Source organism: Anopheles arabiensis, chromosome 2 (genome assembly GCF_016920715.1).
Source record: "Anopheles arabiensis isolate DONGOLA chromosome 2, AaraD3, whole genome shotgun sequence".
Lineage (NCBI taxonomy): Eukaryota > Metazoa > Arthropoda > Insecta > Diptera > Culicidae > Anopheles > Anopheles arabiensis.
The window spans coordinates 61,742,538-61,759,421 of NC_053517.1; the positions used below are offsets into that span (position 1 = coordinate 61,742,538).

General features: G+C 45.9%; 3 protein-coding genes and 1 long non-coding RNA gene across 8 annotated transcripts; 2 read left to right on the plus strand and 2 right to left on the minus strand.

Moving 5' to 3' along the window:
• Window positions 1-3,522: 3,522 nt before the first annotated feature.
• Window positions 3,523-4,302, minus strand: LOC120893257. The gene has a single exon (XM_040295052.1). The coding sequence runs from the start codon at window positions 4,300-4,302 to the stop codon at window positions 3,523-3,525; it is 780 nt and encodes a 259-aa protein (XP_040150986.1).
• Window positions 4,303-7,030: 2,728 nt separating this feature from the next.
• LOC120904609 lies at window positions 7,031-13,878 on the plus strand. Of its 4 annotated transcripts, none has more exons than XM_040314748.1 (5): window positions 7,031-7,236; window positions 12,442-12,739; window positions 12,804-13,200; window positions 13,275-13,563; window positions 13,640-13,878. In XM_040314748.1, the coding sequence occupies exons 2-4, from the start codon at window positions 12,625-12,627 to the stop codon at window positions 13,456-13,458; spliced, it is 696 nt and encodes a 231-aa protein (XP_040170682.1). In that variant the 5' UTR covers window positions 7,031-7,236; window positions 12,442-12,624; the 3' UTR covers window positions 13,459-13,563; window positions 13,640-13,878. The 4 variants fall into 4 exon arrangements, with proteins under 4 accessions (XP_040170682.1, XP_040170692.1, XP_040170699.1 ...); XM_040314758.1 differs by having other exon boundaries at window positions 12,549-12,739; XM_040314765.1 differs by having other exon boundaries at window positions 12,593-12,739.
• On the plus strand, window positions 7,245-12,413 carry LOC120893266 (uncharacterized protein K02A2.6-like). The gene is made up of 2 exons (XM_040295064.1): window positions 7,245-11,819; window positions 12,404-12,413. The coding sequence occupies exons 1-2, from the start codon at window positions 7,498-7,500 to the stop codon at window positions 12,411-12,413; spliced, it is 4,332 nt and encodes a 1,443-aa protein (XP_040150998.1). The 5' UTR covers window positions 7,245-7,497.
• Window positions 13,879-14,752: 874 nt separating the features above from the next.
• Window positions 14,753-16,875, minus strand: LOC120904626. 2 transcript variants are annotated; one of them, XR_005739800.1, is made up of 5 exons: window positions 16,238-16,875; window positions 16,097-16,167; window positions 15,933-15,989; window positions 15,702-15,876; window positions 14,753-15,634 (listed from the first exon to the last, which is right to left on the minus strand). It is a non-coding gene; the product is annotated as an uncharacterized LOC120904626 (long non-coding RNA). The 2 variants fall into 2 exon arrangements; XR_005739799.1 differs by having other exon boundaries at window positions 15,933-16,008.
• Window positions 16,876-16,884: the final 9 nt, after the last annotated feature.

Genomic DNA, 16,884 nt, shown 5'->3' on the forward strand with positions numbered 1-16,884 from the left:
AAGTTTGCGATTTGAAAATTCCACAAGTTCATCATGGGTCGCGGAAAGCACTGCACTCCAGAGAAGCGGAAACATATTCAGGGTTTGTATCGTGAGAACGTGCCTATCAAAACCATCTGCAAGGCGTTCGGCCGTTCGCGGACGTTTGTGGACAACGCCATTCGTAGCGAGGCTACGGGTAAATCCACAGGTCGTCCGCGAAAAACAACGGCCGACGTTGACGCGTAGATTGTTGAGATGATCAGGGCGGATCCTTTCAAAACTTGCGCTCGTATCAAGCAGGAGCTTGGTTTGCAAGTTTCGGCGAAAACGGTATCTCGCCGTTTACACGCCGCTGGGTTCTGTGCCCGGAGACCGCGGAAGGTTCGTAAGCTGCTGCCGCACCACGTAGAAGCGCGCATTCGGTTTGCCGAAGAACATTTAGCTGCATCCATCTTTTGGTGGAGCAAAATAATTTTTTCGGATGAGTCCAGAATCAATCTGGATGGTTCGGACGGCACTAAATACGTCTGGCGCCTTCCTAAACAGGCGTATCATCCAAAAATACTATAAAAACCCTAAAGCACGGAGGCGGCCACGTAATTGGCCAGCTGCATCTACATGTTCTTCAATACGTGTCTGTGAATATCCCCTTACTACTATCGACGAACACCACCCTCCGCTTGCCTTTGATTTGGACAACGTAGCCCCAGTTACGATCGCTACAGCCATTGATGCTGATAAAAGGCTGAATTGTGCTCGTGTTGACCTTCCAAAATTGGAGCGATTGATTTTATCTTTTGACAATTCTTTTAACTGTTCGGACTATTCAACCATTGACGATGCCACAGAAGCTGCAGAAGCACAGAATGCACTCCTGTTAAAATTCCCCGTCGTGGACCACCATGGGCTGATCGCACACTAAATGCGATGGCGTGGGTGATGTTCGTGTGGCGCGGTTCCGGGCTATCGGCGGTTGGTTTGTTGACGGCAGCTGTATGGTCGAAGGCGACTGTGTGGCCGTTGGCTGCTGATCTGGCAGCGACGACTGGTTGGACGATGGCAGCTGGTCGAGCGTCGACGGTCCGGGCATCGGAGTTGTGAGACGCTGGTTCATCGTCGATTGTTGCGTCGACGGTGGTTGGGCCACCGGAGTAGCGTGTCGTTGGCTCGTCAGCAGTTGGTCGGGTGACGGTTGTTACGGGACTGACGAGATTATTCCTTCGGTTGTATATGCTGGCTTTAGGCGGTCGACGGACACTAGCGAGGGGTGTCCGTTTATAAGGATCTGAAAAGACTTTGAATTTCGAGTAAGTACTTGGTATGGGCCGTGATAAGGTGTGGTTAACGCGGGACGGACGGTGTCATTGCGCACAAACACATGCGAGCATTTGTTCAAGTCGGAGTGCACAAACGATGTTCGGTTGGTGTGCCAGGCGGTGTTAGAAGGTCGAATTTTGCTCATCGCTTCTCGGAGTGTCTTGGCAAAGTCGGACTGGTTGACCAGGGCTGGTTGCGGTTTTTCGACGAGAAATTCGGAATGATCTTGTGATGTACGGTCGAATTATTCCACCAGGGCAGTCGGCATATAGCGATTGGGTGCTTCCTGGTATCGGCGTTTTTTGAAGGAAAAGGTCGGTTCGTGTTTTACCGCTGAGTATATCGGCGAGCTCAGGGTCGTTTGTTTGCTCTTCGGCGAGACGTTCAAAATCGATTGCAGGTGACGCGTTTACAATTTCAACTCGTGAGAGTAGGTCGGCGGTGATGTTTTCTTCTCCCGATACGTGGCGAATGTCGGTGGAGAATTGCCCAATGAAGTCGAGTTGTCTGGCTCGACGCGGCGAGAGCTATCAAGAGTCTGGCGAAAAGCGAAAGTTAGAGGTTTGTGGTCCGTGTAGATGCAGAATTCACGACCCTCTAACTGATACCGAAAGTGTCGTACAGCCAGATAAATAGCGGTCAACTCGCGGTCGTATGTTGACTAGTTGAGCTGTGCCTTCTCAAACTTTTTGGAGAAAAATCCTAAGGGCTGGAGTTGGCCGTCGATACGTTGGTGGAGAACGGCTCCAGCAGCGAAGTCGGAAGCGTCTGTCCAGAGTGACAACTCTGCGTTTAAGGCAGGGTGAGCTAACAGCGCGGCTTGTTGTAGCTGTTCTTTACATGGGTCGAATGCTTCGCTAGATTCGGGCGTCCACTTTAGCGGTGTCTTGTCCTTCTTCTTGTTCCCCGGTGTCATCTCAAGTAGGATGCTTTGTGTCGCCAGGGCATGTGGCAAGAAGCGTCGATAATAGTTGATCATCGCGAGGAATTTCTTCAGCTCCATTATCGTCGCTGGTTTACTCAACTCGCTGATTACTCGTACCCGTTCCGGGAGAGGACGTATCCCTTCTGCGTTGACCAAGTGGCCAAGAAAGGAAATTTTGCTTCGGTTGAATTCGCATTTGGCCGGATTGATGGCCAGGTGGTGTTGTTCGAGACGCTGAAATAGCTGGCGCAGGTGTTCGTGGTGTTCTTCCTCTGACGACGAGGCGACAATCATATCGTCTATGTATGGGAACACGAAGTCGAGACCTCGGAGGACATCGTGAATGAGTCGCTGAAAAGTCTGCGCAGCGTTTCGTAGGCCGAAGGGCATCGTGGTGAACTCGAACAATCCGAAGGGAGTTGTGATCGCCGTCTTCGGTATATCTTCGGGATGTATCGGGATTTGGTGATATGCCTTGTGCAGGTCAACCTTAGAAAATATGGTTTTCCCTGCAAATGCATAGTAAAATCCTGCAAGAAAGGTAGTGGGTAACGGTCGGGAATTGTTTTCGCGTTGAGGGCCCTGTAGTCGCCACAGGGTCGCCACGACCCGTCTGCTTTTTTCGTCATGTGCAGAGGACTGGCCCAGCTGCTGTTAGATGGTCGGCACACTCCTAGCTGTACGAGAGACTCGAACTCGGCGCGAGCTGCAGCGTATTTTTCGGGGGACAACCTACGCGGACGGGCGAAGGTCGGTTGTCCAGTAGTCTCTATGCGGTGCGTGACGTCGGATTGCAGGAGCGTTCCGGGCGCGGTCCGTGCAGTCAACCCAGGGAATTCCCTCAACAAGGTGGCGATTGGCGAAGTCGAATCGCACACCTTTACGGTTGGCTCCCCAGGATGTAGATCAGGAACACCCGGCGTTCGTAAGTTGGTTAAGGCGTCTACTAGGCATTTGTCGCGCAGGTCCACTAAAAGGTGAAAATGCTGGAGGAAATCGGCTCCTATTATTGCGGTACCCACATCTGCGATCACGAAGTTCCACAGAAAGGCGCGTCGAAGACCAAGATCCAACGTGTAGAGTGACTCTCCATACACTTGGATAGGCGTGCTGTTAGCGGCAAATAGTTTCATGGTCGATGGTTTGCAAGGAACGGAGCTGTGCTGTCGAGGTATTACGGAGACGTCGGCACCGGTGTCGATAAGGAAGGGTTGGTTAGTTTTATAGTCTTTGATAATAAGGCGATGACTGCCCGATGATATCGAATCGACTAGAAGCTGGACGTCTCCCGCGTTCCGTCATGCAGAAGTAGTAGGAGTACCGTTATTTTGAGGACGGCTGTTAAACGAGCACGGAGCGCGGCAGTTACGCGCTTGCTGTCCGTATCGGTCGTGGTAGAAACAATAGCCGTTAGTGTTAGGATTAGTAGCCTGGTTCGTGTTGCGATTGCGAGAGCGTGAGCGGGCCCGTGAGCGTTCACGAGCTTGGTTCTGGTTCATTAGAGTTTCTAAGCGTTGACTCAGCTCGGCTACCTGTCGTGAAAGGCGGTTGACCTCCTCATTCCGCACCTCGGCGATGGTTTGGTACGGACCGGAGCGATTGTACAAGGCGAAAGAGTCGACCACTGAATCGGCTACCTTAACTTTCTCGTCGGCGTTTTGAGAGGACGCGATCACGGCGGACTGAACGTAGGGCGGCAGCCGACCGATCCAAAGATCGATCAACATGGAGTCGGTCATTGCACCGTTTGCTGTTCGCCGCATCTCGGCTAGCAGTTGTGAAGGCTTACGGTCGCCGAGGCTCATTTCGGATAGCAAACGGTGTAGGCGGCTTCGCTGAGATTCTTCGAAATGTTGTATGATGCCCTTCTTCGCGGATTCGTAGCGGTCGGTATTTGGTACGCTGTCGAGAATGGGACGCAACTCGGGAAGAATTCGCGTAGGGATCTGTGTCTTCAGGATGTTAAAACGTCTTACATGATGATGCGGAGGAATATTCCAGGCGTCGAACCAGTTCTCCAAGGCGTAGAAGAACGTATGGATGTCAGCAGTATCCAATTCGGGCGGCTTGAGACGCATGGCGTTCACGGTCTCGACTTGGAACTCCGGAAGGTCGGTAGAGGCGTCACGAGCGAGAGGGGTTATATCGATTAAGTATGGACTCCGTGTGGGGAGTCCAGCTGCGGGCTGGCGACCACCGCAGGACTGTCGGCCACTGCAGGGCTGATGGCAACTGCAGGGCTGGCGACCGGCGCTGCACCTTGTTGCGGGCTGCGCTGCATCTTTCCGCGTCGGGGTTAGTAGTGAATAAAAGGGTGGATCTTACCTTAATTGTTCACGTAACCAGGGTGTCGTCTTTGCGGTCGATCGGTACGAAAACGCTTCAGAAGCAGCGTGCGTCGTCTTCCTTCTCGGATGGAGAAAATGGTGTTTCCTCACTTGCGATGAAATGGTGCACAGCAAATGGCGGCGTCGTTCTTCTTGTCAGCTGGATCCAAGCGGGTTCGCCTTCGAGCGAAAAAATCGTGATGGCGGCGATGTGTCACTACTGCTACGACTGGATAATTTGCGTGCGCGACTCGACGTTGGTGTCTTCCTTCTTGATCGCACCCGTAGATGGAAGCACACACAAACGGAAAATTCCCAGTAGCACGAGGTGTAGAAACAGCTTGCGAGGCGGTGACCGGCGTCAAGGAGACCAACAGCGGAGATTGTCGTCGATCCGCTTCCAAGAATTGCGTCGATTGCGTTAGCCGTCGAAAACTCGATGGAAAATTTCGGCTGCGCCGATGATGGTGTGTGTGCGCTTGTCGCGCTTCGAGGCGGCGCGCGTGTGCGGGTGATTCTTTTGTTCACCGAATGCAGGAACGCTCCGTGTAGATACGGGCGCACTAACACGGCGTTGCTGCGTTTTTCCGTCGGTCCGCACTCAACGTCCTGTGAATGATGAAAGGGCGCTCGTTGCACACTTTACAGGGAAAGGGGGGAGGAGGCCAGCTGCGTTGCCGGTACTTCTAACGCTGGTAGCACTCCCGGTCGTAGGCACACACACACGCGTTGTCTTCTCTGCGTCGATCTCTGCCGCCGGTGGCACGTTTTAACACGTTCAACGCGGTACAAGTTTGCGATGCGTAGTACACACACACACTCACGTACGAATTCGCGGCGTCGGTTGCGGATCACGTCGGGGTCACCAGTTTTAGGGGCGCCACAAAAGTGGTCCCTAATTTTTAAAAAGATACGCAACACGCTTTGCGAACTACTTTTTGGTAGAATTCGATTTATTCCTTTTTCTTTTAAGCCGCGGAACGGTGAGTTCGGGAGAGACGCGAAAATTAGTGTTGTTCGTTCGAGAGTTGCCGGAGAAGAAGTGTTGGGTAAGCCGGACGGATATGCGCGTGTCGATGTGGAAACGTTTAGGACGAGAGAGAGCGTGTATGGAGCAAGCCACCGTTTTTATAGCTGCGGTGCAGTATGCTACCACTGTTTGTCCTGCTCTAGCTTTATGTGCAGTCCCTGCCTAACTAGCCCGTTAAACATTTTCTGTCGGTAGTTCTAGGTGTGCGCACCAGATGGCGCTCTGGTCGCTACATGTTTTTTGGCAAACGAGGATGTGCAAGTTCTACCGTGGCCTGCGTTGAGTCCAGACCTCAACCCGATTGAGAATCTGTGGTCAACTCTCAAGCGTCAGCTTAAGAACAAGCATGCACGTTCTGCCGATTCGCTATGGAGACGCTGCAAGGCTATGTGGAAACGCATAGACAGAAGCGAATGCCGTAACCTCATCGGCGATATGGCCCTACGCTGTGAGGAAGTGATAGCGAATAACGGTCAACACATTGACCGTTAGAATATGTTTCCGCTCTGTGGAACACCGCAACACCACCTCCCAACAACCACTTAAACAGTCCTTTTCAGGGCTACCAAATATTTCCGACAAGAACTATGTTTTTCGGTCAAAGAAAAAAGTTCCTATTTTTATGTCCACCAGTGTACGACCGCATCCACTGTGGCGATCTTCGAACACGCGTAGAACGACGTAGGGCCTGCACCGGTGAAGGCGATGATGCACTGTCAGCTGTAGCGAAATCTGGAGAACTTAGAACATCCGTATTATTTTACGATAACAAAAGGGACGGTGACGATTCAGACATGAAAGGTAACGGTGACGGGGATGACGATGAAGACGACGGAGAAGACGTCGAAGACGACGGAGAAGACGTCGAAGACGAAGTCGAAGACGAATACGACGATGACGAAGACGCTGACATTAAAGACGATGACGATGACGATGGCACAGAAATCCCAGGAGGTAACACCGCCGAGGTAAAGCTGTCACTAACAGTGCTTCGACATTCATCCAATAAAATGTTCAAAGCCATTGAAGTTTCCGTAGCGTCTGGTTGGACAGTATGTGTACCGATATTCAATCGTAGTCGTAGCTGGTTGATGTGTGAACGCCACTTCTTTCCGGCTGCGTTCTGTACTTCATACATTACGTTTCCACGCCGTTTGGTGATCTCACCAGGAATCCAACTCCAGGAATTATTACGGTACTCCTTAGCACAAACCGTTTCACCAACGTGGAACTTTCTGGGTGGCATCTGCCTGCTCGTTGATCCAACTTGTATCTCGCGTAAATTGTCCATGCGGCTCGTAGATAATCAGGAATTAATATGAAAATTGCAAAAAATAACGCTTTCTTAATTTTTATCATTAAAAATATCGAAAACACAATGAATTATAGAATAAATTCACAAAATAACACACTTTAATCCATGTTTTAATGTTAAATAATGTTGTGGAGACGGACAGCGTCGCGCAACATTGTGGCTCTGGGTTGTTCGCAGAGTGCGACAGCCCTGGACGTCACCCGAGCTGTCCGTCGAGGGCGACCGTGTGACGGAGCGAAAGGGCCGCGCCATCGCGGCTAGGGCACGACGGCCGTTCACCCGGGGCATTCGGGTCTCGGGTGATCAACGAGTGCGGTAACCGTTACGCGGCTGCGCCGAGGTTTTTACGTTTAAACAAATATTTAATGTGTTAGGAATAAAGTTTGCATGTTTTGTTTGTAACCTTTTAGTTGTGCTTAGTTCAGTGGTTTATTCAAATAAGTGAACGGACATCCGAACACAACAGTGGCGACGAGAAAAAAAAAAAGTAGTATAGAGATATATATATACATACACATAGACACATAGAACTACAGTGCAGTGCAGTGAAATTCGGACGCCTTGGTGAATTGAAGTGAAAATTAAGCGCAAACGGCGAAGGATGAACAGCCCCGAAAACTCCGCTGCGGATGAGCAGCGTCGAGCATCCCAACATTGGCCAACCGATTTCGGCGCCAGCACCTCGCAGCAGCATCATCCGCCTCCTGGACAAAATGGAACTGGACCGCCATCGCAGAATGTTGCCCCTGCGCCATCATTTTTATTCCCGGGGGCAATGCCATCTAGTAATGAAGCAAACACGGTAGTCCAAGTGTTGCAGCTTCTTAAGCAACAAATGGCACAACAGCAGAAATTAATGGAGCAGCTGATGAGTCAGCAGCAAGTTTCGTTCCAGCCGCAGCAGATTGATCCGCCTCCGCAGCCAACCCCCAGCAACCCCGAACAAATTTTGGACACCATTGCGAACCAAATCGTGGAATTCCGTTTCGAACCCGATTCGGGAATAACATTCGAGGCCTGGTTTGCCCGCTATGAAGAGTTGCTGACCAAAGATGCTTCAAGGCTCGAAGATGCTGCCAGAGTTCGCCTTCTGATTCGTAAGTTGGGTCCCACGGAACACGAGAGACTAACAAATTTTCTTTTGCCTAGCTTGCCACGCGATTTCACCTTCGACGCCATCGTGGACAAACTAAAAAAGCTTTTTGGCAAAATGGAGTCGCTTCTCAGCAAACGTTATAAATGTTTCAACATTACAAAAGCACGCTCGGAGGATATGCTGACCTTCGCCTGCCGCGTAAACCGTGCTTGTGTAGATTTTGAGTTGTCGAAAATGACGAAAGATCAACTCAAAAGCCTGGTGTTCGTGTGTGGCCTCAGGGAAGACGAAGACGCTGAAAGCCGTACTCGCCTTTTGTCTCGCATCGAGGAAAAATGTGATATCACTCTCGAGCAGCTGTCTGCCGAATGCCAGCGAGTGGCTAACCTTAAGAAGGACAGTGCGATGATTGCTGATTGCGGTGAACGTGTTCTAGCGGTAAAAAGCAATCATCAACGACGTTATCCGTACCAGCCGCGGAATCAGTATGAGGGCACGTCTCATTCACACTTCCAGTCGAGCACCAATGGAAGGCGCACACAGCAGGGATGGGAGAACAATGAGAAGGCAAAATACGACAAGCCTAAAAATCCTTGTTGGCTGTGCGGAGAGCTACATTGGATGCGTGAGTGTACGTTCACCAATCATAAATGTCGCGACTGTGACCAAATCGGCCATCGTGAAGGATGTTGCAGCACCGCAAATCGACGTCGCAAATATGTCCACTACAACAATGCAAACATTCGAGTCGTAACAGTGAACGTCTGCCAAGTTCAGAAGAAGCGAAAATTCGTCACGGTTGTCATCAATGATCAGCCGGTGGAACTACAACTTGACACCGCATCCGATATCACAATAATTAGCCAAAGTCTGTGGAAGCAATTAGGGAAACCACCTTTGGCCAACTCTACAGTGAAAGCTAAATCGGTTTCTGGAGCAAACCTGCAAATAGATGGCGAGTTTCAGACAGATGTTAGAATTGGAAATACGACTCACCAAGCTACCATCAGAGTCATCGATGCGGAACATCTTTTACTTGGCGCAGATTTAGTGGAGCTTTTTGATCTAGGCTCCATTCCGATGGACGCTTTCTGTAATAGCATCTCTACGGAACCGGTATCCAAAGTGCTCGAGCGAAAATTCCCAGCCGTCTTCAATGGTACGGGGCTATGTACCAAGACTTGTGTCCAACTTCAGCTGAAGGAAGGTGTTCATCCGGTGTTCTGTCCGAAGAGACCGGTCGCATATGCGGTGCAGGATATGGTCGATAAGGAGCTGGATCGATTGGCGGAAAGAGGAATAATCTCTCCCGTAGATTATTCGGAATGGGCAGCTCCAGTGGTTGTCGTCAGGAAAGCGAATGGGAATGTGCGACTCTGTGGCGACTACTCTACCGGATTGAACTCAGCGCTTCGGCCTCACGAATATCCACTGCCCCTACCGGAGGACATATTTGCTAAATTAGCACACAGTAAGTTATTTAGCAAAATTGACCTATCCGATGCATTTTTGCAGGTTGAAGTCGACCCTCGCCACCGTCCACTACTCACCGTCAACACACATCGTGGACTGTACACCTACAATAGATTGCCACCGGGAATTAAGGTAGCTCCAGCAGTCTTCCAGCAGCTTGCAGACACTATGTTAGCTGGAATCAGCGGGGTATCCTGTTACATGGACGACATAGTTATCGGGGGCTCGTCAGAACAAGAGCACGATGCAAATCTATCAGAAGTATTGAGGCGGATTGAAGAATACGGTTTTACGATTCGGGCTGAAAAGTGCGCTTTTAAGGTAAAACAGATTCACTATTTAGGATATATAATTGATACAAACGGCATGCGCCCCGATCCTGCAAAAATAGAGGCTATTACGAGACTACCAGAGCCTACAGACTTGACAGGAGTTCGTTCATTTTTAGGGGCTATAAATTATTATGGCAAATTCGTGCCCAACATGAGGGAACTGCGCTACCCCTTAGATAGCCTTTTAAAAGCTGATACGCCATTCCGTTGGACCAAAGAATGCAGGCAATCATTTAACAATTTCAAAACGCTGCTCTCGTCAAATTTGCTATTGACACATTACGATCCAAAACAGAATATAATAGTATCTGCAGATGCATCCTCAGTTGGTCTGGGAGCCACTATTAGTCACGAGTATTCGGATGGTTCCATTCGTATAGTTCAGCACGCATCGAGAGCGCTCACCAAAGCAGAACAAGGCTATAGCCAAATCGATCGCGAGGGTCTGGCAATCATATTTGCGGTCACCAAATTTCATAAAATGATTTATGGCAGACGTTTTAAACTCCAGACGGACCATCGTCCGCTGTTGAGAATATTTGGTTCGAAAAAGGGCATACCAGTATATACGGCTAACCGACTACAACGATTTGCACTTACTCTTTTATCGTACGACTTTGATATAGAATATGTCCGTAGTGAATCTTTTGGCAATGCCGATATTCTTTCTCGATTAATACGAGCGCACGAAAAACCGGAAGAAGACTTTCTGATAGCTTCAGTGAGCTTAGAAGCTGAGGTGAAATCTATCGCTGCTAGTAACCTTGGGGCTTTTCCTATAAGTTTCGATGCAGTCGTTTGTGAGACTAAATCAGATCCCCTGTTAAGGAAGCTTTACGAATACGTGCAAAATGAATGGCCAAGAAATGCTACCATCAGCGGCGAATTATCGCAATACTATCATAGGAAAGATAATCTCTCAACAATCGAAGGCTGCATTTTATTCGGAGAGAGGGTGGTCATACCCGAAAGACTAAGAGAACGCTGCCTCCTTCAGCTTCATCGAGGACATCCGGGTATACAGCGAATGAAGGCGATCGCTCGCAGTTATGTATACTGGCCAACAATTAATGATGATATTACTGATTGTGTAAATGCTTGCCATCCTTGCGCCCTTGCGGCCAAATCACCTAATCACACAAATCCTGTACATTGGCCAAATACTAAAACACCTTGGGAACGTATCCATGTAGACTACGCAGGGCCTCTTGATGGCGAATACTTTTTAGTAGTGGTGGATGCATTTTCTAAGTGGCCTGAGATTATCAAGACACAAAGCACAACCTCGACTGCTACCATCGGAATACTCAGGAGTTTATTTGCGCGTTTTGGCATGCCGGTCACACTTGTAAGTGACAACGGAACACAATTTTGTAGCAGTGAATTTGAGGAATTTTGCCTGCGTAGTGGTGTTCATCATCTTACTTCTGCCCCGTACCATCCGCAGTCGAACGGACAGGCGGAAAGATTTGTCGATACGTTCAAGCGAGCTCTGGCCAAGATAAGAAATAGTAGAACGTCTCTGCAAGAATCTCTAGATATATTTTTACAAACATACCGGACGACTCCTAACTTCCAAAACCCGCAACATCAGTCTCCAGCGGATGTAATGTTTGGCAGATCCATTAGAACATGTTTTGAGCTTCTTCGTCCACCTTCCAAAATGCAGTATGAATCGTCTATGAATACCAGCAGAGTTTTTGCGAGGGACGATCTGGTTTACGCGAAGCTTTATCATCGCAATGGTTGGAAATGGGTTCCCGCAGTGGTAGTTCAGAAGCGCAGCAACGTCATGTACAAACTAAACACAGGTCAACGGATGATTATCAGTCATGTGAACCAGTTGAAGCGCCGCGGCAACAGCATCGAGCAGCTTGATACCGAAACTGCATCCGCGTTACCACTTGAAGTGTTGCTAGAGGCATGGAACCCATCGTCATCGTCATCGTCATCGTCATCGTCATCGTCATCGTCATCGTCATCGTCATCGTCATCGTCATCGTCATCGTCATCGTCATCGTCATCGTCATCGTCATCGTCATCGTCATCGTCATCGTCATCGTCATCGTCATCGTCATCGTCATCGTCATCGTCATCGTCATCGTCATCGTCATCGTCATCGTCATCGTCATCGTCATCGTCATCGTCATCGTCATCGTCATCGTCATCGTCATCGTCATCGTCATCGTCATCGTCATCGTCATCGTCATCGTCATCGTCATCGTCATCGTCATCGTCATCGTCATCGCCATCGTCATCGTCATCGTCATCGTCATCGTCATCGTCATCGTCATCGTCATCGTCATCGTCATCGTCATCGTCATCGTCATCGTCATCGTCAGCGTCCGTGTCGCAGCCCATCTCGGCTAACAGTAGGCCGCAATCGTCATCAACAGTACCTTTGAATCCCGTTTTACCAGCACAACCAACCCAGGCTGCAAATGACAGCGCGTAAGACCAATTTAGCAGATTTATAACACCACATTGAAGAGTTTAATCGTTTTTTGGGCTTATATACATATAAATCAAGCCATTTCTTCAATATAACATGGTAAAATTATTTAAAGTTATTTTACAAACAATATAATAATTGTTCAATAATTCAGACTAAATTAAAAGATTTTTTTGTTTTATACCACACAAGGCCAATATTGATATTGTTGATGTTGTTCCCTTGTCCATACTGTCTGTGTTTATGTCGCTGCTGTCACACCACAATCGCGCGCAAATGAACAAAATCTAAACATACAGAACATCTAACGAGTTAAATTGCGTGCGTTATTGCGATAATCTAGTGGTTTCTAGCCGTGATTTTATCAAAAATAGGATGGACCAATCATTCTCGAAGCGTATTCGGCTCAACTCATATTTGTATCGTACCCGTAACCGTATAGTGGAGCAAGACCAGCTAGAAGAAAATAATACCAGTGAAAGAGAAAATGGTATGATGAAAATCATGAAGTTTGCGTGAACTTTTTATTAAACATGGTTTATTTTGCTTTACAGATAATGCACATACGCCAGATGTTGGTGCTACATCTTCACACGACAGTTTTCTTGTGGAACATGATTATGTTGAAGATGATCATGAAACTACTGCATACGCTGAGGAAGAAGAGGCTGTAATCGATTATCTCGAAAGCTCTGACGAGGAACAAGAAACATCAAACGAACCATTCTCCGTAAAAGAAGCTTTGCAAACGTGGGCGGTGTCTACAAATCAAACATATGATTCCATCGAACAAGTCATGGGTATAATCGGTAAAGTAAGTTCTTGCAAATTGCCAAAAGATGCTAGAACTTTGCTAAAAATCAACCGCAATCGCTCTTCGGAAATTATTACCGTGCAATGTAGACAGTATTGGTATCGTGGGATTCAAAATTGCTTCACCAACAAGTTAAGGTAATATTTCTGGATGTAAACAAATTCATTCTCATGTATAAGTATTACATATCGTTATGTTGTCTAATTTGTAGCGATGTAAACTTTGAAGCTGATAAAACAATTTTACTGAACGTGTCAATAGACGGATTGCCGATTGCCAAAAGCAACAATCTACAATTTTGGCCTATTCTATTTAACATTCATGGAATGCCGGAAATACCAGTCATGCCAATTTCAATCTATTGTGGAGCAATTTCTCCGACCTTTTGTAGATGAGGTTAATTTTCTCACAAAAAAATGGTGTGGTTGTAAAAAACAAAAAGTTTAACATCAAATTACGTGCTATTATCGCCGATTCTGCTGCAAGAGCTTTTATAAAAGGTAACTATTCAAATAAAATAATATTCAAAAGCATTAGGGTAACAAATGTTGTATAACAATTTTTCTTTTTCAAAAGGTGTTGCTTATTTCAACTCGTTAGATGGCTGCTTAAAGTGCACTTCGAAAGGAAAACACATCAATGGAAGAAACGCATACTCGGACACCGCTGGCCCAGATAGAACACATGAAGGTTTCAAAAGCCGAGCTTACGATGATCATCACAAACTAGATTCATCTCTTTTGGATTTAGATGAGTTTGACATCATCATACAAATTATTGTGGCAGATTCTCTTCATTTGATAGATTTAGGTATAACAAAAGAATGTTGATGGCCTGGATGTTTGGTATGTTTGGTGTAAGAAAAAAATTAACACCTACACAAATCAACTTTATTACAGCTAAGTTACTTAACATTAAACTTCGTGCTGAGATCCATAGAAAATTTTGTCCACTTTTTGACATCAAACATTGGAAAGGATCAGAATTTGCTTCATTTTTGTTTTATGGTTCATTTGTCGTTCTTAAGGACTCAATTCCTGAAGAACAATATAATCACTTCATGCTGTTTTTTTGCAGCATTACATTGCTGTCTACAGAAGTTTACAAAAAGCATTGGCCATTAGCAAATAAGTTACTTCAGCTTTTTGTAAAACTGTACAGTACACTATATGGTCCAGAATACTTACAGAATACAGAATACTTATAGAATACAGAAGAAGCAGAAAACTTTGGCCCCATTAACACAATCTCCTCATATGATTTTGAAAATGAGCTTCAACATTTAAAAAAATCATTACGAAGCGGGGCCAAATGCTTGGAACCAGCTATAAATAGAATAACAGAAAGCGAAGCATATCATACGCACGATACAAATCAAAAAATTACTTTTCCTTCTATTCATCTTCGTGGAGAAACAGTTACACTTCATATTCGTAAAGCTTTCTGTTTAAAAAATGATCAACGCAACGAATGGTTTTTGACAAAATCAGGATTTGTTTGTCAATTCGGTACAGCAATCATGCAAGACGGAGTAATAGAAATATCAGCAAAAAAAGATCATTTACTCGTCTAGTAGTTTCAGTTATCCTTACGATTCTAAAATGATAAATATTCACCGAGCAAGTACTTATGATTTAGAAGAAAGTTTTTTTTAGACTAGGAATCAGCGATATAAAATGTAAATTAGTTGCGGCACCTCTTGCTCAAAAAGATGCATTCGATTTCGTTCCTTTAATTCACACATTAGTAATATGAAATAAGTAATAAATATTTGTTGAACATACATTTTATTTCGTTTTTTATATCATAAAAGATAATAACATTTCTTTGAATTCTTTAATATTTCTATAATAGGAACATGATACGCAACTGGGTAAAAGCTTTAATTTTACAAAAAGCCATTAATTCTGCTATCTGCTTGAAGCTAAACTGAGGATTACAGTAGTACTTAAACATAAATTAAACTAAACTTTGCGTCTATGAGGTACAGTTTTAACTTTTCCCACCATGTTAAGTCTTTGTTTTGAATGTTTAAACTTATTTTAGAAAAATGTTTTGATTCTTTGGTCCGTGGGTGAAACTCCATGACATGTTCCTATAAATTTAAAAATCTGAATAACCCTTTCATAATTTGAAAAACAAACTTTATCTGGTCCTAATCCTGTCCAGTTGGCTTGTGTTACAAAATCCTTTTTGAATATAATGTCCATGCTATCATTGAGTCTAGCTTCTGAACTGTCGGTCGGCAGCTTTGTATCTACATGAACTCTGGTTCCCCCAATCTTTCCTCCAGTCGATCTAGTTCTTCCCTGGTCCCCACCGTTTCCCATTCAAACGATGATTCCGCAACAAATCCTGGCCGTGGAATCAATTTGTAGGATAAAATATCTAACTGTGCTCGTATTAATTTCTGCTGCTTCTCCATATCCAGCATTTTCTTATGATACATGTCTGCCTGTCTTTGTTGCTACCTCTGCATGGTGTCTAATTTTTCTAGTATGGCATCTAATCCCACGTTCTGTCCACTAGAAAAATCCGTTTGCGTTGCCATTGAAGCAGTAGATAAAAGGGCTGGAAATAAACGTTCATATAGTATTTTACAGCAAATAATTTACTATAAAACAAATTTAAGACATACGTTTAGGTTTTCGTTTACAAGCACCCGAAGTTGATGCAGTTGTTTCCATAAACGAGAAGTGATCCAAACCACCATAAATGAGAAGAACGAACTACCATCGATGTGGACGGTACATTGTCTACCATTGCATTATTCGTACGAGAAACCGGCTTGCGTTTATCGCTTGATACAGTTTCTAGAAATATTTGTTAACTATAGTTCTTGTTATAACACTCTAAAACACTTTCTCACGTTTTGACGATGAAGCATTCTCGCGAGCCATGTTTTGACTTCCAGTATGGATAGACACTGACGATAACGATGAAAGCTCATTCAATAATTGCGGATGAAGCATTGTGGTAGGTGTGGTGTTAATGATTATGATTTTTAACAAAACATATTTAATAAAAACTTACTATTATTGTTTAACGGGAGCAATTTGTATTCTCCATTTTTTATCGACACAAGTAGCTTGGGTCGTTTGGCGCTAAGGATAAACAAAAAAAAAGATGAAGGTGTGAAAAAAGTCACATCTTTCATTGCACGGTAAAACACACCTGTCCATGTTGGAAGTATCACGTTTATAAAGCGTTGTGAGCTGAACCAGATAATCGGGACACCGTGGCTCCGGCTGTACACGCAGGAACAGGTTCCCTCACGCTTGTTCCATGCAGGAGTTCTAAACAATTGGAATTGCCTCAGCACATAAGCACAAACACAGAAAAAGTTCTAAATAAACCAACACCGGCCTTACAAACAAAAGGAGCGTGTGTGCAGCGGAGATGAGATGAAGAGGAGTAGAAGAATAAAACACAACCGAACCGAACCAAAGAATAGCCGAACTGTGCGAAGGCGAAAAGCAAAGTAAACAAAATGAGCTCGAGAGGAACAACCGGGACAACCTAGGAGAAAGAAGAAGGAAGAGGGTGAGGGAAAAAAGATCGGTGGAAAGAGGGGGGAGAAAAAAGAGTCCGCCAATTTTTTTGCACTGTGGTAGGCCACTCAGTAATTTTTGGACATTGCATTACACCGTCAATAAAAAATATACACCACTTGAATGACATCTGGCCATATCTGTCAAAATCGGTCTAACCATATCGTTAAAAAGTCGGACTATCGGCAGTCCGACGGAAAGACGAAAAGTTTTACCGAAAGACGTCTTTTGGCTGTCATATGCAGCCTGGGAATGGAACCGGTCCCGCAT